The 24,479-nt window shown below is 32.5% G+C and overlaps 2 protein-coding genes across 6 annotated transcripts in view; one reads left to right on the top strand and one right to left on the bottom strand.

Moving 5' to 3' along the window:
* The first annotated feature begins 1,360 nt into the window (after nt 1-1,360).
* LOC119836984 (facilitated trehalose transporter Tret1-like) lies at nt 1,361-20,004 on the top strand. Of its 2 annotated transcripts, none has more exons than XM_038362460.1 (8): nt 1,361-1,637; nt 10,107-10,336; nt 10,993-11,163; nt 12,814-12,966; nt 14,433-14,559; nt 17,262-17,497; nt 18,326-18,514; nt 19,181-20,003. In XM_038362460.1, the coding sequence occupies exons 1-8, from the start codon at nt 1,553-1,555 to the stop codon at nt 19,445-19,447; spliced, it is 1,458 nt and encodes a 485-aa protein (XP_038218388.1). In that variant the 5' UTR covers nt 1,361-1,552; the 3' UTR covers nt 19,448-20,003. The 2 variants fall into 2 exon arrangements, with proteins under 2 accessions (XP_038218388.1, XP_038218389.1); XM_038362461.1 differs by lacking the exon at nt 1,361-1,637 and adding an exon at nt 6,070-6,362 and having other exon boundaries at nt 19,181-20,004.
* Nucleotides 20,005-20,323: 319 nt separating this feature from the next.
* LOC119836910 (chromatin modification-related protein eaf-1-like) overlaps nt 20,324-24,479 on the bottom strand; it is a 22,718-nt gene continuing 18,562 nt past the window's right edge. For all 4 annotated transcript variants that reach the window (XM_038362366.1, XM_038362364.1, XM_038362365.1 and 1 more), the window contains exon 17: nt 20,324-23,642. In XM_038362366.1, the coding sequence (XP_038218294.1) occupies nt 23,443-23,642 (200 nt within the window). In that variant the 3' untranslated portion in view covers nt 20,324-23,442. The remainder of the gene's footprint in view (nt 23,643-24,479) is intronic.

Genomic DNA, 24,479 nt, shown 5'->3' with positions numbered 1-24,479 from the left:
CGATTAAATTGTAAACTTCTATTCACATAGGAGCTTACACAGAGTATACAGCTTCCAAGATGATAGTCACAATTCAAAGTTGTATAATTTTTTCGTATCGCACGTTTTTATAAGTTGGTTGATAATTTGTCATAAGTTACTTTAAAATATATTTTTAACCGACGTCTCGGTTTTCGATTCGACATTTTCTTTAATTACACTAATATTATAAATGTAACGCTGAAACAACTGAACGGATTTTGATGAAATTTGGTATACAGACAGGATATGAGCTAACTTGGGTGATAGGATACTTTTTATCCCGATTAAATGCTCCCTTGGGATAAAACGGGATCTCGATATCTAGACGAATCCGGGACGAGAGTCTAGCCCCGGATTCGCTCGTGGGACACATATAGCCTATGCGTACCACGGGTGAAGCCGGCGAACAGTAAATTTTATATAAAAAAGCGGACAAGCGAAGTAGTGATTTGTCCAGCAGCGAGCGATCAAGCCCAGGAGTCTTTTCAAGAATCTTTGAAGGTGTTACCGAACTTATATGAAAGAAGTAAACAGATTTTTTTTATTTATGTACTGTAATTGTTTAATTATGACTGTATTTTTTTGTTACTCAATAACCTCGCGAGTTTTCAACCGATTGCCATTATCCTTTTCGTCTTTGATGGGGAATTGATTTAATTTTGTCCCATTTTAGAATCTGGGCAGCACCACCTTAAAGTCTGACTTCTTTTAGAGAAAATAATTGATTCCAGATGTCAGCAGGAGGGAACGGCCGCCACATGCCGCCTATATTATCTGTATTTATTGAAAATCCCTATATTACAAAAACGTTTAAGAAGTTTCTACAATGGCGTATCTTCTTGATGAATCCTTCTTGTCAGTTTTTATTTTTAAGTTGTATAACGATTTTTACGGGTCTGTAGCCGTCGTACATCCTTACTAATAACAGGACATAAAAACACTGAAAATACTTGGAAATTGCCCTCGTGAATTTAGAATGCTAGAAGTTTACATGTTTTTAATAAACGTCAAAGATATTTTTAAAAACAAGTGAAAATTTTGGAGAAAGCCTAATCTAGATTAGGCTTTGGATATTAATTGTCGTAATAGCTAGAATACCTAGAACCTACTACAACCTACCTACTACACCTTCTGGAAAATAATATTTTTCATATAACCTAAAAGTAATATTGAGTTTTAGAGTTTTTAACAATCTAAAACTATGAAATGCAATTCCATCAAAATACAGCAGTACAAAGTATGAATTCTATGAAACTAATAAATACACAATCAATTCCACGTCTATTGACATATAAAAGCGCGGGAAAATAATGAGTATCTGTCAGTGCGCTATCGTTGCCGCAGCTAGAGCGCGGGCGTCACTTGAAACGCAATAATAAACTACTAATTACCTTATCATAAAAATAAACAATAACCTTTTTAAAAATTATTTAAAAATACTGGTGTCTAATAAAATATAGTTTTTAATTAACATAAAGTTTTAAATTTCTAGTGGTAAAACATTAAATACTTTTTAGTGAATGTACGCAAAATGGTGAGCAAGGTGTATAATGTTAGTTCGGAGAAACAGAAGAAGCAGGGAAGCAAGCATGTGCAAATATTAATGTCAATTGTTGGTGAGTTAAGATAAAATATTTCTAAAACAAGATACCTTACATTAAACATTAATAACTCATTTGTGAAATTTTTAAAGAGGTATTTAGGAGCATTTGTAAAAAAATAGTATGGATACCGTTTTTATTTAAATAACTTACAAGCCTTTTTAAAACTTATTCCCTTTTATCGGAGACGGCATCAAATGTATATCAAAAAATTTTTCTTATGTCAAGTGTTTTTTTTTTAATTCATTTATATCGTTAAATAAAAAAATAATTAGTACTAAAACCTCACGCAAAGTATTCCCTGCAATGCCTGTGTCTCTTAGTTTGACAGTGTCATATCGACTCGGGCGGGATGAATTGGCGTGTGTGAGACAAACGTGCGTGTTTTTAAAAGAAATCTTTTTTTTTATTTTTCGAATTTTACTGAATAAAGAATCATGGTCCTTACGATCTTATATCGTGTGGAATCGGTCGTACTATATAGCGTAGGAAACTGTACTGTGATCTATTTGATTGGACCTTCTCCATCCTGATAATTTATTGTAATATTATAAAGCGGAAGGGTTTATTTGTTTCCATGTTTGAACGCGCTAATCTCAGGAACTACTGGTTTGATTTGAAAATTGTTTCAGTTTTAGATAGCCCATGTATTGAGGAAAGCTTTAGGCTATATAACATCCGGTACTACGTGAGTAAAACCGCGGGGCACAGCTTGTCGATTATAAGTTGCCTAGTCATCATGTCTTCAGAATAGCATCCGTGCTGAATAAGATAAAATTCTCCTCCTAAATTAGATAACGACACAACATGCTTACATAATCTCTATGAAATTTTGTGGGCATATCGGGTAGGTTTGAGGATCAGCCAATATCTATTTTTCATATCCCTAAATGATAAGAGTAAAACAGAACAATGTTTGCCGGGTCAGCTAGTTTTATTATATAATTATCATTTTGTGTATAAAATAAATATAAATTATAAATGATTTATACAAAATATATGAAGCTCTGCTGGTAAAATTTATTAATTATAATTTAATAGCCTTGCAAGACGGGTGTCTAGTGTTGGATCACATGAATATATTATTGTATTTTAACGTGAAACTTTAAGATCCTCAAGACATGAATAAAATATAACACAATACTGCTTAAAAGATAGCAAAAATTACGATACATTTCTACAACTTCATCTTTAGTCTTTTACTTATATTGCTCAAAATTACAAATATAAATACCAAATACATATAAAAGACACGGGTTCGAATCCCCCCTCGTGATCACATTTTTTTCTATTCTTTAAAATTTCGCATTTATGCTTAAAATGATGGAGCAATATTTATACCCTTGAAATTAATCGAATGCTTGCTATCCCTACTATAATTTAATAATAATAATAAAATTGAAATTTGGGACCAAGATAGCTTGAGGCCTGAGTAAGGTAGGTTTTTGCCCAGAAATCCTAGGTGAATCTATTCCCTTCCTAAATCTATGTTGTAAAGTTGATATCAATTGTGATGAAATTAAATGTGTATTCTATAGATATTTTTAACATAGTTCCCTAAAAATCTAGATATATATTTTGTTTCCTAATGCCATGTAGACATACTATACAAAAGTGCAGGTCATGAAATTATGTAAACTGTATGAAACAACTCACGGTGAAAAATCTTTAGAAGTGTACTCTGAAATGATATTTTCATTAATTGTTAATTACAAAACCGAGTTGAAAGCCAAAGAATATAAGATATTAGATATAAGATTATTACATTATATTATGTACTAGCTGCGCACTGCAGTTTCACCCGCGTTAGTCCGTATCCCGTAGGAATATCGGGATAAAAAATTACCTATGTGTTATTCCAGTTGTCCAGCTATCTACGTATAAAATTTCATTGCAATCGGTTCAGTAGTTTTTGCGTGAAAGAGCAACAAACACACACACATCCTTACGAACTTTCGCATTTATATTATTATAGTAGGATATATCAAACTATATCATCAAAATAGGTGAAGTTAGACCCAATGCATGAAATAGGCGCATTTCAAATCAGACGTGAGGCCTCTTCAAAACCGGCTCTTCAACTTTTGGTGAGACTTCAACTTGATGAATGTTACATCGATTTTTATTTCCCAGATCCCAGGTTCATGGCCATGCATGGCATGATATTAAATTGTTTGGAAAAACATCGCAATCCGCATTTTTATCGTTTGTGGATATTGCATAAACTGAATAATAAAAGTGTATACTTGAACAGAATTTGAATTCCACCTGAGGAAAAATTATTCTTTATTATGTCATAGCGGGCGGCTGAGCTAGTGGTTCGTCTGATGGTAAGCGATCACCACCGCCCATGAATATTCGCAGAGGTAGTGGCTCTGCGTATGCGCTACCCGCTTTTAAGGGGAAAGGAATAAGGAAATGATTGATGACTGGAAAGAGGGAAGGGACTGGGAAGGGGGAGGAAAAGGATACGGGTCTCCGACGTATCCTACGGTGTTGAAACACGGCAGGATGCTACTATTTCACGCCGTACTTCTGTGGGGTTTTGGTACTTCGGTGCGAGCTGGCCTAATTCGTGCCGAAACGTACTCGACTCCCACATAAATATTATTAAAAAAATAATAACCCTTAAAGACTTAATAGAGTAGAGAGGGGTTTTTACAATTAGACATTTGCATACAATTGAATTTTAAAGTAATATTAAAACGTTTTACAAAAACTTTAAATGTGCGTGCAATTTATTGCAACTAATTTATAGAAAACTAGCTGCGCCCCGCGGTTTCACTCGCGTAAGTCCGTATCCCGTATGAATATCGGGATAAAAAGTTGCCTCTATGTTATTCCAGTTGTCCAGCTGTCTACGTACTAAATTTCATTACAATCGGTTCAGTAGTTTTTGCGTGAAAGAGCAACAAAAACACACACATCCATACAAACTTTCGCATTTATAATATTAGTAGGATAGGATAGGATGCAAATCGAAAAACAAATGAAACACAAACATCCAATTATCAAAAGCGATATCTGTCAAAATTGGACGATTTGTGACTCTGTATCACTTCATTATATATGCACACTGTTTTAAATTGTAAATCTCAGTCGTGAATCAAGAAAAAAAGCGTTATTAAATTGTTATATATATTTAAAAAAATCTTATGCGAATTTTAATAAGTTGAGAGTTGAGATGATTGAATATCGAATCGTCATTAAATATTCACCATAACTCGTTGTTAAAGGTTACTAGAAATGCATACGTTGGATACTTTGTTGTGTATCTTAGAAAATGGATCTCATTTCGTTCAATAATAATAATAAAATATATTTACTCCTTTTCAGCAGTTGATGATCACTTGTTAATAAAATCACTTAAAGTTTAAATATTAAAGTCTACTTCATTTTTTTTTATTTATATTTATTATTCACTATTATTACAGTATTTATATGTACATATATTTTTAAAATTTACAATTTATTTTTGTTTTTATATTATTTGCTTTAATAATTTTCCAGGTTACAAACCGTCATCCCCTAAATTATCAATTGTATTCGTACGTATTTATTAAAATGCCTATGTGATGGCTGCCGGCATGGGAAATTTCACTCCGATCGGTCCAGTAGTTTGGCATGTGCGTTGACGGATCAGGCAGCCTTTCCGTTTTATATATTGACACTAACGATCCATTACCTGGTGCAGCAAGCAATTTTTCGGAAACCCTTGAAATCGGGTTGTTTTCTTTTCAAGAATTATGGAATGTTTTCTTTTAGTAAAATTTTCAATACTTAATAAGCTACTTTCTTCAGGTGGCATTACAAATTTTATACAGGCTATAGTAAAAAGTATCAATACTTATAAAAATTAAAAAAAAAGAGACGTTTCTTCGATGCAGCATCGTAGCAGTCAGAATGATGGAGGGCCTGACTTCTTCTTGATGATATTTATTTTCACATTTTATTACGATTTTAACGATTTTTTAACCGGCAAATACCGCTTATGACAAAAGCGATGTAGGAACACTATAACACTTTCAAAAGAAGAGGAAATGCTCCTTACGACTTTTAGAAAGCTAATCATTTACATGTATATTTTATAAAGGTCAAAGGTATTTTGAAATAAGATATAATATAATTAAAATAGATAGAATTTCTAATGTTCGTCGTAGAATTTCTAAAGAAAAGATTGAATGTCTAATGTTTACGGTGTAAACATTTGCGACGAAATTTAAAATGTTGAGAGTGCCTGATTTTTTTAATCTTATTCATTCATGCTTACAATATAAATATAGAAATATAGATAGACTTATAGCCAGAATATCTAGAACATGCTGGCATTTTCTGGAAAAGAAAATTTCTTTATATAATTGAAACTGTTAAATACAATCAATTCCACGTCTATTGACATATAAAAGCGCGGGAAAATAATGAGTATCTGTCAGTGCGCTATCGTTGCCGCAGCTAGAGCGCGGGCGTCACTTGATATAAACGCTATTATAAACTAATTACTCTGTAATATTTACAAAGAAACAATAACCTTTTTTTAAAATCACGCTCTATATTTAAATGTAAAAAAAAACTGGACTCTAGCAAAATATAGTTTTTTAATTAAAAGATAGAGTTTTGATTATCTAGTGGCAAAACTTTTTGTGTGTGTTTAAAAAATGGTGAACAGGGTGTATAAAGTTAATTCGGAAAAACAGGAAAAGCGTGGAAGCAAGCATAATCAAATATTTATGTCAATTGTGGGTGAGTAAATGAAGATAATGCTTTGATGACTTATTAGAAACAAATTCAGGCATTAAAAATAATCGAATATTGTTTAGTGTATATCATTAATCTATATTATGTACTCTTTAGTTTTCTTTTAAACGGATTAAATTCACAAATTACCAAGCTCTTTTCATATAGCGCCATCTATTGGAATTTTTAAATTTAGGAGTGATTCAAATGCGAATCATAATGGATGAAATGAGAATGAGATATTTAGTATAACTTCCCCGCGATAATTAGTATGACATAAGCTCCTAAGGCCATTCGTTTTTTTATTAATAATAGGACAGCACTTGGCTATACCACGCCTGCTGGTAAGCGGAGATATAGTCCAAGGTGAAGCGCGCTTCCCTAGCGCCTTCTTTCTCTCAGCAGAGCGTCTGACGTGACTCTACCATTTCGCAGGATGCTCTACATTACACCTGCCGAAGCGCAGTCTTCACTCTACATCATATACACATTATAACTTTCAGCAGCCCGTATATCGTAACTCTACCTTCCCGGGACGCTCTACATTACGTCTGTTTAAGCCTGGTCACCACTCTACATCAAATACACATTATAGATTTCAGCAGCCCGTATATCGTAACTCTACCTTTTCTCGGTCGCTTTACATTACGTCTGACTAAGCGTGGTCACCACTCTACGTCATATACACGTTACATTGGTAGAGTTTTACGTATGCATCCATAAACCCAAATCAAAATTCTTCAAATGAAAGATTGCTTTTTCACTTTAACCACATTTTCACCTTAATAAAATACATAGTATTTTGACAAAAACTCTCTGTACATACGTCACAAGAAAACTTATAATATTATACTTATATATTATATATACAATTAATAACTAGGTAAACCCAGAGGGAAACCTTCTAGGAACAGCAAATTTTCCTGTTGCCATTAATGTTATTCAAATAATATTTTATTGTCTGTCCGCGTCTTCGCCTGAATAGAGAGTAGAATCCACATAATCCCCGTCCCCGCGATATTTCCGAAATAAAACTAATCTCACATCCTTTCTCAGGTCTTAAGCTATCCATGAATTTTCATCCAAATTGGTTCAGTAGTTTACGGGTAAAAAAGAGACAGACATACAAAGTAACATCCGCATTTAGAATATTAGTAGTGGTATGTCGCCTGCGTGCCAATAAAATTAGAGCGATAATATTTATGTCTGTTTTAGAAGATACAAACTAAGTATCAAAACTGCGTGGAGTTTATTATTTTTAAATATTTAGAAATAATATTTTTTATATATGATATAATATTTTTTATGTAAAGGTTATAAACAACTTAACCTACACACTACTCATAAACTTACACAATAAACTACCTAGTGAAAGAATTTTTTGAATCGGTCCAGTGATTCCTGAGATTTACACGTTCAAACAAACAAACAAGCTTAATATATAGTATAAATACGTATAAAGGAATGTAGCAAATATTAAAAATATCCAAAATTCTGTGAATTGATTTTTATACAAAACTAGCTGCACCCGGCAAACGCTGTTCTGCCTTACTTTTATCATTTAGGGAAAAATAGATGTTCGCCGATTCTCATAGATACCGGATAAGCACAAAAAATTTCATCAAAATCGGTCAAGCCGTTTCGGAGGAGTATGGCAACGAAAACTGTGACACGAGAATTTTATATATTAGATTAGATAAAACTCGAGAACGGCTGAATTGACAAGTTTTGCCAATTTTCGTAATTTCATTTTTGACACAATGTATACCTAAATAAAAAAATACTATACGCTTTTTTAACATTATAATCAGACATGTCAATAATATTATAATAAATGTTTTTTCATACGGGCTTTTAGAGTCGTTTCAATTCCTCTGAAATACACTTTTATTAGTTCCACATTAGTACATCTTGATATTACTTGAAATATTGCCAGAAAACTACACGTGTTATTCGTGTTTTCTATTCACCTTTTCTCATATATAAATAGCTATGACATTATATATAAATAGCTTATGACATATTATGACATTATATAATTGTAAATGTTTCATTCTTTTCATTGTTATCTATATATATAAAAGAAAGTAGTGTTAGTTACACTATTTATAACTTAAGAACGGATTACTCGATTTGTCTGAAAATTTGTGCAGAGGTAGCTGAGAACCACGAGACGGACACAGTAAAGTTTTTATCCCGGTAACCCCACGGGAACGGAAACATGTAAGGAAAACCCCGGGTCTATCTTTCCTGCGACTACGCGAGCAAAGTCGCGGGTGTAATGGCTAGTATCAAATAAATCAAATAAAGTATTAAAAAAATATCTTTATTTCCTCTTTTTTCATCTTTCGTTAGTTTCACCTGTAGTTAGTTAGTAATCGACTCATTTTGACTTGATTTTGACATTATTTCATTAAAACTGGACTCAATGATTTATCCTGATTATGATCGCCGGGATGAAATAATTTCCTTACATTATATACTCTGCATTAAAGTATATCTAATTCTATCAATAAAGCGCGTTTTAACGTCAAATAAGTAATTAATTAAAGGTTTTTAAATGAGGATAAGGAGTTCTTCAAACCTATGGATCGGGTACATACAAACATTCAGGTTATGCTTAAATGTTAAAAATTAACCAAATAGAACGAACAAAAAATTATATGTATAATTTTACTTTAAATTATCTATACTAATATTATTAAGCTGAAGAGTTTGTTTGTTTGTTTGAACGCACTTATCTCAGGAACTACTTGGCCCGATTTGAAAATTTCTTCCAGCGTTACATAGCCCATTTATTGAGGAAGGCTATAGGCTTTAAATGTACCACGGGCGAAGCCGGTGCGGACCGCTATTAATAGAATTAGATAGATATTACTCAATATAGCAATTATTTTACTTGTATTGTGCCAGCAAAGATTTATTTTTACGTAATGCTTTCATGTGGGTTTGATAGGAATAAATTGCATTTACCTCAGCCCTTCTCAAAGCGCTTCAAAACGCCTTGTGAGAAACCTATAGAGATGAAGTCCCGTGTCCCCTTCTGCTGAGGCATATGCACTATGCATAAATATAATATTAACTTTTCGGTTTTTTAGAAGTACAATACTCCAATACTATTATAGCTAGTGCCTTTATATTATCTTTTGAGAATCTAAGCCATCGGTGAGACCGCCAGACTTAGTATCTTGTTAAAAATGACTTATCGCCGTATCTTTACGTTTTAAAGGCATTATACGACATGATAAAAGTGGTTCATAACCCTCTATGAATTTATACAATTATTCTGATAATACATATACATGAAGATCTTGTATAATTATTTATTTAGAATCAATAAGATTATTATAAATTAATTTGCGTAAATTATACCAATATATATACCAATACATATTACCATTGCTTGTAGACAGGTGTGCTCGTTAGCCAAGTGCGGGTTGGCAGATGTCACATGTCAACTTATGACTCTCTGTCGATATCAGCGACTATTTGATTTCACCGTTTCGAGCATTGATGATTCTTATAGAAAAACTAGTGGTCCACTCCGGCGTTGCCCCTGGTACATACATAGATAGGCTGTATCACTGGGATCACACTAAGGACCACTATGTCCACCTCTATGTCCACCTCTATGTCTATGTCTATGTCTATGTCTAAATTGTCTTTCGATATTGTTAATTATTTTTTATTTCTTCTCGATGTCAGTATTTTCTTTCTTTCTTCAATTATCGTTTGTATTTATTGTTGCAGTGTGCATGCCAATCCTAGCATATGGTACGGCCATGGGTTGGATATCCCCTAACAAGGCTCTATTGATGGGAGAATCCTCGCCGTCCACTAAGCCCCTAACAGAGGAGGAGGTGTCTTGGATGGCGTCCATTATGTTCATTTTCGCGCCAATTGCAGTTTTCATTTATGGAGTTGCCGCTGATAAGTTCGGGAGGAAGAAGGCATTGCTGTTCGCTTCTATTCCTATTTCGGTAAGAACGTAGTTCGTTTAACAGTAATATAGCTGTTAATGTTATTTATAAGAAAAAAGACTATAGAAATAATTTATATACACTTATAATAAAAGTGTGGGTATTTTAAAACTATGCCGTTATTTTTTATATCAAATAAGTTCAAAGAGGAGGAATATACTAAATTATATAGTTAGATTAATATTTGCCTAATAAATAATGTGAGGATTCACTTTTCAACCGACTTCAAAGAAGGAGGAGGTTCTCAATTCGACTATATTTTATTTTTGTGTTTTTCTTACCTCAGAACTTTCCACTGAGTGAACCGATATCTCTCTCTCTGGTGAGCTCTCTTTATTTGAAATCTATTGCCTTCCGTGTTGCGTTACTATTTACAAGCATCTTAATTTTAATTTTTATTGAATTTATATTAAAATCAAATTTACAGTCATTGCCGAATGAATAACGCATGTTACAAAAAGTACTTGTTATGTATATTCAAATAAAATTATATTATAAATAATAGAAAGAAACATATGATAATATTTAGAAGAGCAAACTAAAATTTGCTAAACTTAAAATATTTTTGAATAAATTTAGATATTTATTCGATAATATTTGAATTACAATTCACATAATCATTCCCCTTCCTTATAGTTAATATAGATTATCTTCAGATTGGCTGGGTAGTGAAGCTGATATGCACCCACCCCATAGCCCTGATCGGTGCCCGGGCTCTGATCGGCTTTGGTTCGGGGGGTGGCTTCGTGGTCTGCCCCCTGTATGTGAAGGAGATCAGTGAAGACAGTATTAGAGGCATGACGGGGACTTTTGTTATATTTTCGCAGGTAACACTGAATTGTCTATGGTATACTTTAGTTAAAAAATGAAATTCAAAATGGCGTCGCTTAACTGTCACTGTTTATTCACCGTGTGAGTATAGACGGAAATATTGAGTGAACGAGAGGTAAATAGGCCGCCATTTTCAATCCTAAAAGTATTTTGATGAGTTTTGTATCTTATAACATATTTCACCTACATCTTATATGTGGTAGTCGAGCACGCTTCGGCACGAATTGGGCCCGCTCGCACCGGGGAAGTACCACGCCCCCACAGAAGACCGGCGTGAAATAGCATTCTGCTGTGTTTCGCTCGGTGAGTGGGGGAGCCGGAGGCCCATATCCTTTTCCTTCCCTTCCCAGTCCTTTCCTTTATTCCTCTCGCCAATCCTTTCTTAATCCCTTCCCAAAAAGTCGGCAATCCATTTGTAGAGGCGTAAAGTCTGCAATGGATCTTATGCCTCTATAAATGTTCATGGGCGGTGGTAGCGCTTACCATCAGGCGACCCACCAGCTCCATTGCCGACTGTGACATAAAAAAAAAAAAAAAAAAAAAATCTTTTTGCCATACCGTAGCAACGCCTACGGTATGGCAAAAAGACGTTGGTTCGAATCCCGTCTCGGAATAAATTTTTTTTTCATCCTTTCAAAATTTATAAAGCAATTAAATGCAATAAAACTAAAAATTTAATATTTCGCCTATTTACTTTTTTTAGTTGTGGTTGCCTGGTAGAGATCACTGCATCGTGATAAAACCGCCAATTGTGCTAAATCACTATACTAAGTAAATTGTTTCATTCCATGTATTTAGTTTCACTTGCAATAAAGTGTAAAAATTATCTACAATATAATAACAAATACCTACTATAACTGCATAAAATTAATATGATAATAAATAATGACTTCTTAAAACCATATTGAATTAGCATTACGAAGAAATCAATTACCTGTTATACCGAGGGAAAGAACCCACAAATCTTGCATTATATAATTCATGCACTTGCATTTTCAACCGACTTCAAAAAAGGAGGTCATCAATTCGATTCTGATAAATTTTAGTGGGTGAACCGATTTATATGAGTCTTTTCTCATTTGAAAGATACTTCTCATGAAGTTTCATTTAAATGGAATGGAATAGATTGGTCTAGTTGTGACAATTTGAAGGCTTGATTTATTTGTTAAAAATAATTTCAGACTGCTCGCCTATGTACTATGTCATTCAACTAAGTATAGGTCAATAACCTTTATGTGTAAATTTCTTGTCAAATGTTTCCGAAATACAATTTACTTAGAAATTCTTTGTGCATTTCAATAACGGTCTATTATATTTTGTCTAACTCTTGCATCAAATTTTAACAATCGTATTTCCTTACATAATTTATTAGTTTTTTTTATGTTATGAAGACGGCAGAATTTATTTTATTATAGTTGAATCGCATAGTATGAATATCATAATATGTTATAAACTATCTCTACGCCAGTTTCATTCAAATCCGTTCAGCTATTTTCACATATATCACTCTAATTTTCGAATACCTAACATTCTCCAGACACAAAAATACCATAAAATATCTCCGTTCTGGCGTGAAAGACAAACAGAAAAACATACACACCTTTGCATTCATAATGCGAGTAAGGACTATTTCTTTCTTTTTCTAGACCGTCGGCAATCTCCTAGTGTTCATCCTAGGTGATCTTTTACCGTTTAACACTGTACTGTGGATACTTCTGGCAATTCCGCTGGTCCATTTCTGCATCCTCCTTCGATTGCCAGAAACGCCTTCGTACTTGGTCAAGTGTGGCAAAAATGAGGTACGTTTTATGCTCTCTATTTCTTTATTATTACTACATTAAATTGAATAAACTCAAACTCAAACTCAATTATTATTGTACAACTGGACTTCCGTGAAAGGGCTTTTGGATTTTCAAAATATGATTTAAATATTTGCCACTGATCCATATCCATGTTCCGAACCGAAGTTCGCAATTTTTTTTGTGAGTAATAAGAAATTGGTGGTAATGGTCAACCGAATACCAGTAGCACAATAACTTCCACCTCATGTTGCGAATGAAACCAAAGTTTACATTGTTTCCTACAATGTATCCTTGAAAAAATTTAAAACTCAAAACTAGAACTATATTTCTTCAACTAAAAATATATTTATTCAATAAGACTTCTTTAAGGAGCACTTTCGAATCATCATAACACATCTTTAACATTTACCGCCGGTTCGAGAAGCAGTTTTTACGAAGAACCTGCAAGAAACTCTGTACTGTCTCTGTTAAAATAACTTAAAAATATTTATTACTCTACTAGCTGCGCCCCGCAGTTTCACCCGCGTAAGTCCGTATCCCATAGGAATATCAAATTAATCATATCTTGTGATAGAGTTAACCGATTTAGATGAAACAAAAACTAAGTTATACCTCAAGTTACGTATAATTTTTGTATATAAACATTGTCTGCATTTAATTCGTAGATTTTACGTGATGTGCGCACAAACAAACAGACAAAAAATTTCAAAAATGATGGAAATGGGTTCTGTTAGTTATCTTTTCACACACTGGCTATTTTTTTTACAATTTTTTCAATGTACAAAAATGACTTTTCTACAGATTTATTATATGTATAGATAAGTATTCACTTTGTTATTTATGTAACATTACGTCGCATTGAATAGGAAATCGTGATAGTCCACTAGCTTCTGTCTTGTTTGCAACGAGAGCATTATCTAAAATGATTCTCGTAAATAATCATTGCACTAATTAACATGATAAATGCACTGTATTCAATTAAGAAGCCGACGTATCAAGGTAAATATAATATATGTATGATTTCGTAACTATTTTGTATATAATAATTTGCCTGTGTATTTTTGTTTTAGTTTAAATTTGAATCATTTAAAAATCGCTCCGTTTCATACTCAATCTGGATTCAGCGGGATATGATTGTCATTTTATTTGATACTAGCTGTAGCCTATGTCACTCAGTGATAATGCATTTTTCTAATGGTGAAATAATTTTTGAAATCGATGTACTAGTTGTTGTAGTTTTGCGGAAAAACGTTACAAACATACAAAAATACAAAAGTTTCCTTAGGTCAATTGCCTCACTCGCTCTTATAAAGAGTATAAATAGAGAAATATATTTTTAATCTCGTTCTGATCAGGAAAACTATCGTTTTGTCACCGAGCCGAGAGGTTAAAGTGGTACAAAGTTGATAGTTCGTACATCGGATATGTAATATAGTAAATGTGTTAATACAAATGTTTTTCAGGAAACAGCAAAGGTCCTGGGCTGGCTGCGATCGATTCCCCATACGGACAGCTCCATCAGCGAAGAAGTTGACAGACTTATTATTGAACAAACTACTTCAGAACTCAAGTTTTCACCCAAACTGCTGTGTAAGTAGTCATTTATTTAGCAATATTCATTTTTAACAAAAACTAAACCTACAAATTGTTAGAACTAAACCAAATTAAAATGGAACTACACGGACAAAAGTTAGTGTTATTGAATTAAATGGAACTAGACGGCATCCACCAGCTTTAAAATAAAATGAGATACATAAAATTCAGTTCACACGGTAATAATTACCAGATAACAAACACGAAAAAAGAAATAGAATCGAATTAAACTAATTTCTTTCTCAAATTTCTCTAAACCATGACAAAACACAGTACGTTACTTTAGAAAATGCATTGGGCCCATAAAGCAATCACGTTCCTATTAGTACAAAAACTAAAAATCGCAGCTAATACCCTACTTTTCCTACAATTAACTTATTATTTAATGAACAAGATCCACGAAGATTAAATTCGACAAAAAAGGCACGTTTTGTCAGTTCCATCACGTGTTGTCCTCAAAATAATAATCTCCTGAAAAATAGGTCACAAGGCTGTTAATGTACCAGGGACACCGCAATAAATTGCTTTCGAACTCATTTTTTCAGGATATTAAGTGTTACTGTTATAAATCCTTCTAAATTAACGCTTTAAGTGATTATAAATACGGGTAAAATTGGGAATAAAGAGGAATACACCATTTACTTACTGTGCTTATACAAAGAAATGAAAGTTATTAACATTTGCAATTTTTCAATTAATTTATATTAGGAAAACTAGACTTACTCCTTTTTACAAAATTTGTATCCGGAAAAAGTAATCTATAAGACATTATAATTCTAGACTTCATTTATATAGATAATTTTTGAAAGATGGATCATTAATTTCTTAACTCAATTTCACATTCGTACTAGCTTACAAAAGATCGTTCTTTTGTAGTGAGTGTGAGTAGGTATTCGTATACCTACTCTATTATTTTTATGTCATCGTCGGCAATGGAGCTGGTGGGTCGCTTGATGGTAAGCACAGAATGATAATTTTTAAAGCTTTCTTGATCATATTTCTTTAACTCTACATCAAAAATCACATGTTTATGCGTCATAATTAATTATTTAACTCCAATAAACATCATATTTAATCGCATCTACACCCAATAATTACATCTACACCCAAAACACCCGAATCGTTTCACAACAAAGCCTTGTAAACAAGCTTTTTTTAAACGTATTTTTATTGTGCCAAGTGATTGACCTCCGACATCAGCCGATTGTCCTTGATATGAAACCGTCATTATTTTCAATTTGCTAGCATATTAATTCAGTTGGCCACAATTTGTCTTGTGTCAAATGTCCTCTCTACGAGTCAATTGAATAGTATTGAACATTGTATGTTAATAAATATAAACAATTTTTTGAATTGATTCCTACATATATCTATGATGCACCATAATGTTTTTGAAACAGTGTCTTATATTGTGCGCTGTTTTGACGGACCAAGAACTGTTCAGATTTATTAAGTTAATCTGTGACTCCGCTCTTCACACGTTCCTATTTTAAAAATGGCGCGTATTTTTTATCATATGAAGTAATGAAGTATTATAGTTTTTTTTTTATTATATTTAATGGCTTGGTTACGAGACCTCTATGCCAATTATTATAGTTTATAATGTTGTAGCTGATATGTTTTTGTGTTGTATGGTTTATTTTTTGTGTGCTTCTAAAACTAAGCTTAATGCTGCCGTGTATTGATTTATTAAAATTTCTGGGTCGGTTTAGATATCAATTTGAAATATTTTCAAAACTAGGCGAGTGACGAAATTGACATTGTTTCGTTTAGTATTTTAATTCAACAAAAGATAACATACATTACTGAAACAACTGAAACTTATTTTTGATTTAATATATACCTTATATGGAAAATATATGGATAGTTATATCTACAATCCATAAAAATTATATTTTTTGGATTACGTATATAAAATGTTTCCCTAGTGCTTAATGATTTTTACCGTGGATGTCACACACAGACGGAAGATATAATATTACGTTTAGGTTAAACGCCATGACCTGGTAAAAAAAAAATTGTCCGTTCATTCTCACGCAAATGGGCGGTCAAATTCAATCAAAGGTCAAATAAAAGGGTTACTCGCAATTAGCAAGCGTCCTCCACTGTAATGTAGTTGACAAACACACACCACTAAAGAAACTTGAATCATCAAAAAGTTTTATTATTGAAATTTTACACTGGCAACATTTTGAGATTGTTTTTTTTTTTTGTTAATTTAAATTTTTTGTGGAACGATTTTCCAGAAAAAAAACAAACTCTATTTAACATTATGCTCTTAGATTGTTGTACTTTTTTTAAACAAGCCTCGATGATGACCCACTTTAAGGGGAAATGTTTAATTCAGACTTTGTACACATCGGTGAACATAATAATTTCATGAGTTTATTTCATTATTCTGATAAAGATCGGAGATAAAATAATTCCCTTACGTATAAAAGCAACTGAGACAATAGTTGATTTTATCATTCAAGCTTGTTTTTAGCTTTCTAAGATGTAGTTATTATTGAATCCCTATGAAATTATCGAACTATTTAAAATTATTCTAAATATAACCTGCAATATTCTTCTAATCATCAAACGAAAAATAAATCTTTCTAAGTAATGAGCCGAGCAATACACAGAAGAATGTATTTTATCATACCCATTCAAACATAATAATATGTAGGGATATTCATTTGCTTATTATTAATTTACAGTTGGAGACAAAACAGCTGTCAAAGCGTTCTGGGTTGCCCTCATCGTGAACTTAACTCGTGAATTCTGCGGTTGTATCGCTGTGCTTGTCTATGCGAGCCATATTTTTGCTGAAGCCAGTAAAGACCCTAATTCAAGCATAGCTCTGTCTCCCAATAAGCAGTCCATTTTGCTAGCTGCTGTGCAGATACTTGGGTCGTTTTTGGCTTGTCAATTAGTGGACAGAGTTGGACGAAAGGTTAGCAGTATTAAACTTAGTAATATGTTTAATATGGCAATAAACATACTTATATACATCCTATTAATATTATAAATGCGAAAGTTTGTATGGATGTATGGATGTTTGTTACTCTTTCACGCAAAAACTACTGAACCGATTGCAATGAAATTTGGTAAGCAGATAGCTGGACAACTGGAATAACATATAGACAACTTTTTATCCCGATATTCCTACGGGATACGGACTTACGCGGGTGAAACCGCGGGGCGCATCTAGTATACTATAATAATATACATACTTGTTTAGATAAACAACTTGGAGAAACCTTAGTGTCTAATAATCTTTGTTTTAAAAAACCACTAGGATAAGTTATTAGGTTGAATACACTAAAATTTTATCAGATTGTTGTCTATGGAATTGGGTCCCGGGAGTAACAAGTGAATTTTCATAAATATTTAAATGGAATTTTCTTTCATTAAAAAAATGCAATGTTTTCTTTGAGCAACATCTACAGTATTAAAATTAGATATTGTCCCTTCCGATGGCAGCACAGAATCCCACTCTGTATTTAATACTACCTGCTCATCATGGTTTCACCCGTGGTACATATATAGCCTATGTCACATCGGTCCAGCCGTTCACGCGTAATGGCGTGACCAATGAAAATAGGGATACCCTTATGCTTACAAACGTCGTCACGCTGAAGAAAAAAAAACATACTTTCAGTTAACGGATTTTGATTAAATTTGGTAAACAGACAGGGTATGAGCTGACTTGGGTAATAGGATAGATAACGCGTGCGAAGCCCGGGCAAAAGCTAGTGTTATATAAGCACGTCGATTCCAGCCGCTGCTAGCGATAACGAGCGTAGTGGCCGGCTTCAGCATGTGCCTGCTGGGCGCGTGGTTCTACCTGCGCGGCGCGGGGCTGCCGGGCTGGCTGCCCGTCGCCGCGCTCTGCACTTGCATATTCGCGGACGCGTCCGGCTTGCAACCGCTGCCCTTCGTTATTATGACCGAGATGTTTAGTTTTCAGGTGTGTAGTTTACTACATACGTATATTAATGTCGTTTCTTATATTACGTAGCTAACGGTATAGCCATATTTCATACAAGGATCATATTAATCGCCTGCCATATTTCTTACACGTATCCATGATAAATCGTCCATATTAGTTCCCATTACAGGAACACAGACAAGGATTCAGGCCATAATCCGCAACTATCTCTACATCAAAACCTCGCACTTGGGCATATGTTGTTGAACTTTTGATTCTTCGACATGCCGGTTTCCTCACGATATCTTTTCACCGTTTCAAGCTGCGGTGATGTGAATAATGGAGTAATGTGCTCCGTCACGAACCCTCGAGTTTGAATTTTGTCAATCCTAATCACTGAGCCATCCCTGATGTTCAAAATAACAAGACCGAAATGTATATTTTAAATAACGAATATTAGATATATATTTTTTAATACACACTGCTCAAAAGTACTTTCTAGTTAAAATATGTTTATTAAGAGCAGTGATGCAATGTGTTCCTGCAATCTGATTGAAAAATATTATTTACTGATTTTTTTTATTTCTAGTCACCACAAAGTAATAGTTCTCAATGACTGAGTGCATTAAGAACTTAAATTTCAAACAACTATGCGGGATTTACCATTAAATACTATATGGATACCTTTTTTTTTCTACATTTCAGCTCCGTGGTACAGTAGCCACTCTCATCATGGCAATATCACTCGGTACCGATTTCGCTCTGATAAAGCTATTCGCACCTTTGAACACGTGGATAGGATACCACTCCACATTTTGGATATTTAGTGTTATCTGCCTATCCAACGTGTTTTACTTAATATTCTGCGTCCCGGAAACGAAAATGCGCGACTTGGAGGATATTTACGCAGATTTAGAAGGAAAGAAGCGAAAGAAAAAGCAAGATGATGTTGTGGAAACTAATCATGTGTAGTTGATGACTTTTGTTATCTGTTGAGGACAGTGTATACAATGAAACGATGTGTACCACTTCCTTGAAGACTTGGATTCATCTACAAATAATAATTGATACCTATATCGCTTTGAAATTTCTGCTATATGTGAAAATTATCCAAACTTCATTTAATTGTAGAAATATGCTAAAATCCATAGATATTTGTGTTACTAAACCAAACGCAAATTAAGAATCTCGCGACAAGCAAATTATTGCAATCCATAACTTTTTTTACATAAATGTGATTTAAGTGCCATCTCATAAATTTATTTTTATTTAAGTATTATGTATACGATGCGTACGAGCCATTCCAAATGAAGTAATATTACAATTATATCAATGTGTCTATGAGAACAAATAAAAACAAATGGCTCTGGTTGAGTCGAGTCGTCTGTGAACTAAGGTTATTTTAGGTCGTATCTTGAAGAGTTCTTTATAACAATATTCCCTGTTCCTGCAATTTTGTTTTTGCCGCTCATAAATTAATTTCAAGAATTTCACCTCTTAAGAGTCTTGCTTGTGAATATTAAAAATATATATATTATAAAACAGGAATGGACAATCAAAATATTTGAATCATATTACATAGATTTCTCTACATCACTGTCATAACCGCATTATGTTAACTGTGATAAAATATTGTTCAAAAATTTAAAAATTTCTGCAGTTGTTATACTTTATTGTAACATTTTATGGTGCCATTGAGTTTTGATTTCTGATTTTTTCTAATTAAATAGACTATTTTTTAACTACAAAATCAGGGCCAACGTGTTAAAATGTCAACAAAATATCAAAATGTGTGTATAGAATTAATTGTAAATATAGGTTAAGTAATTGTGATAATGAAACGCCACGCTCAGTTAAAGAAGTTTTACTTATGAATAAATAACCATACTAGTATACAAAAGCATTTTTTTTTTCATTTTCCCTTTTATACAAAACATGAATGAGTCAAAACTGTTGCCAGTCGTCAAAATCAGTTTATAAAATAAAACATTTCGACACTTAATTAAGGACTAGTCAAAATAACATACGTAATTTAAAAATAAGGATGTGATAAGATACTGGCAATACTCGACACAATAATAAATCGGATATTTTAATCTACACTATAATATGATAGATACAATATATAAACATAGATAACAGAGAATGGTAGTATGATGCAAAAATTGGAATATCTCGATTACTATAATTCTAATATATTTTTAGTTTATTTAATTCATTTCGCACTTACAAAAGTTATAATTTATAGAAAATATACATTATACATCCGTGATAAAAACTTATTGTCGGTTATAGACTTTCGCTTTTGATAGAGATGCATATATTTTCCATATAATATAAACCATGGACTCTTAATGGTCATAGACACGTTATGTATTTAGTATATGCTGTACATTTTGTGTGTGTTTATCATATAATATTACATAATGGTGTTCTTTATATTTAATCATAATTTGAATGTTATATTCAAACATATTTCCTATAATTGTTTATTTACTTAGTGTAAACTCATAAAAAAACTTTAAATTTTGCGCTAACAAATCAACAGCTGTACATACAGTCGATAAATCTCGATACATGTTTGTTTTATATTAAGAACTAGCGGTCCGTCCCGGTTTCCGTGGTATATATTTTCTCTCCATAAGAACCTTTCTTGTGCCTTAACAAAAACGTTTATTTTATCCGAATTGGTCGAGTCGTTCTCGAGTGTTATGGTCTTATAAATTTCTCGGATACAATTAATACCCAATTATTCATAATACAAAACAAACAGAGTTTAGCCTTACTTTTTGTTATTTATACGTGTATTTACAGAAAAAAAACATAACAGCAGCTGTCAACCCAACCACAGATACACTTTTAGTGTTGCCATAAAATAAAATAAAATATTACTTCAAGTTTCTTTTCATAATTAAATAAAATACCTTCTTTTTTAAATTTAAATGTCAAAGTTTCTGTCTTGTGCCTTTCTCGCATGAACTGAGCAAATTATAATAGTGTTGAGATTAAAAAAATATAGAAACAACACGTCCACTGAATATTTATGATTATTTATTATCTATTTATCCCGAAGTCAACCTCATGTATATATAAGAAATGACGATTCCTAAGGAACACAGCCGAATATTTCGAGGTTATTTCTTCAATTATTTTCGAGCTATTTCTAAATACAATAAATTAAGATTTAAAATTGATTTTTTTCAGTCTATCTATTTTAACGATTCTTAATCTATATTTCATAAGTGTATTTAGTTATCTGTACATGAAACTATATAGTGGGGATATAAATACACCCTAAAAAACCGATTCAAAACCGTGAATCTCATAGAACTGCTTTTTTACATAATTTCAATACAAAATATTGCTTGGCGATTGTTTATTATGGTAATGATGGCGAATAAAGTTTATAATATTATGTGTTAAATATTTTACGTAATTCCTTGTCTGAGTAGGTAGTTTATTAGATTTTTTTAATATCTTTTAACGGGTGTGTGTAATTATTTATGTATCAATTGTTAATTAAAGTACTTTTATTTTATTAGGAATTATTTACGACGACGTAATTTATGATACCATAAATTGTTGAAAAACAATCATTTTTAAATTTTACTAATTCATTAAGTAGTTACCGTAACTTGATATCAACAATTACTTTAATTTTTACAAATGTAAATAGGAGGTTATTTAAAATTTTCTATATGCCATTTGCTTCTTTTTAATTATGTTAAATTCAGACAGTTCACGTATAACATACATTAGGGTCCATTCTAGAGTTTCTTCATTCCACCATAACTCATAAACGCCTAGACCGTTTCTGATGTATCTCAAATTCGTCTTAATTATCAATAATCAAGATCAACATTTTCTTTTGTAAATATAAGTTAAGTATAAGTTAGTTAAAACTATTTTCCATAAAGAAGTATTTATAGATGACATGATGACAACATCTTAAAATAACCAATGTTTTCATTAAAATTAATTTTCTAAATAATTGATTAGTATGTAAAGGTGTTCTGTCAAACAAACGATTTTAAAGTCAATTTTGATTCTCTACGTCTACCGATAACGAATTTAAGAAAAAAAACATAATATTTTTTTTTTACAATCAGCACAGATTTCATAATCCTAAAAGTAGTGTAGTACTTATCATATGTAACAATTTTTATTACTCTTATAAGTGATGGAGAAACTATTGGCACATCGCGGTTAAAACCTCTACTTATATAGAATAGTTATGGAAAAGATATTTATATAATCTGCAATAGAAATTAAATATGATAAATCTTATTATCTACATTTTGTGAATAACGGAAATGAAAAATGAAATAAATGGAATATAGTACTTTCTTGCGTTTGATTTTACGCGAGTATTATACATTTAGAAATTAAAAACTTTTTAACGGATTTTAACGCGATTTATTCATTATATTATTAACCCGACGTTTCGAACACAACAGCGAGCGTGGTCACGGGGAGACTCAAAAAAAAAAGTTTTTCATTTCTAAATGAATTTTTTTACGAGATAACTCAAATAGACAAAAAGTGAATAAGACAAAATATGTTTCAATTAAGGCAATATTTACTGATCACATCTTCTATCTCTTTTACGTCCAATTACTGGACAAGCAATTATTTATATGACTCTTTAGAGAAAAAGAAATTAATTTGGGGCTACAGAATGATTCTCAACACTTTGACGAACGTAAAATTTGCATTTATTTACGTGAGATATATTTTCCTTTAATACTCTCAATTTGTAATAAATCTAAAAAAACCGCTCAACGGAATTTTTTCTCGTATAATTATAAAATTTTTAAACCCAGAACTACTCTCATTATTAAAAAATTAAATTATTTCTCATATAATTTTTCAAATAAATAAAAATCTATAAGTACCCTCAAAAACCACGATGTGCCAACCCTACAACACTACCGTCTATAGAACTCGTAACACTCATAGAACAAGGGTCAGGCTTCCTCGCTAGCTTTCCTCTCCTCCCTCTCCAGACTCTCCTTCTGGCTCTCTCTGTCCTTCTGGCTCTCCTTCTCGCCGTCTTTCTTCTTCTCTTCCTTGGAGTCAGTGGATATGGAACTGGATGTGAGACTGTTCGGCTGCGACACCTCTCTGCTGGGCGGGTCTTGCGAACTCCTTTCTTTCTCCTTTGAATCTGAAAACGGGGTGTACAAATATATTTTATTACTTGATTTCATTATTTGCACTTTGCAAAAAGTATTCAAGAGTAATCAACATCCTTCGACAATTCAATTGAAATCGGAATGTTTATAAAAATTACAAGACCTCAACTTATTTTTTTTTTGCAATTTTTAAATAAATAATAATAAAATAAAAAATGCATTTGAAGGATAATGAGTGTACTATTCTTTAAAAGCATTGTGATATCACTTCTTCGAGAATTACTTCTTAATAGAAATGAGTAAGTTATGATTATATAGTGATTTCTTTTATCATACTATCCTACTTCCTACTAATATTATAAATGCGAGTTTGTAAGGATGTGTGTGTGTGTTTGTTGCTCTTTCGCAAAACCTACTGAACCAATTGCAATGAAATTTGGTACGTAGACAGCTGGACAACTTGAATAACATACAAGCTTTTAACTTTTTATCCCGATATTCCTACGGGATACGGACTCACGCGGGTGAAACCGCGGGGCGCAGCTAGTTCTGCATAACTACAAAATTTTCCACATTAGGGTCTATGTAATAGTTAGTTACTATGTATGTATGTAAGTTACTTGCGAAATTACCACATAATAAAACAAATCAACTCTCAACTTCACAACAAACTAAATGACACCGGTTCAACTAATTTCGACTAAATTTACTCAAATATCCGATCAAATTTGTTGTATCCAATCAAATCAAATAAGAATATAACCGCAATTTTCAACATTACAAATAATGTTCAACAAATATACTTATTAATAAGAAATAATCTAATTTCCTAACACTACTAACTACTAAATGACAGAAAATAATTACCT

This window comes from Zerene cesonia, chromosome 26 (assembly GCF_012273895.1).
Source record: "Zerene cesonia ecotype Mississippi chromosome 26, Zerene_cesonia_1.1, whole genome shotgun sequence".
In the NCBI taxonomy this organism is placed as follows: Eukaryota; Metazoa; Arthropoda; class Insecta; order Lepidoptera; family Pieridae; genus Zerene; species Zerene cesonia.
Note: the sequence above shows the minus strand (reverse complement) of the source record. Positions and strands in the feature narration are given on the sequence as shown.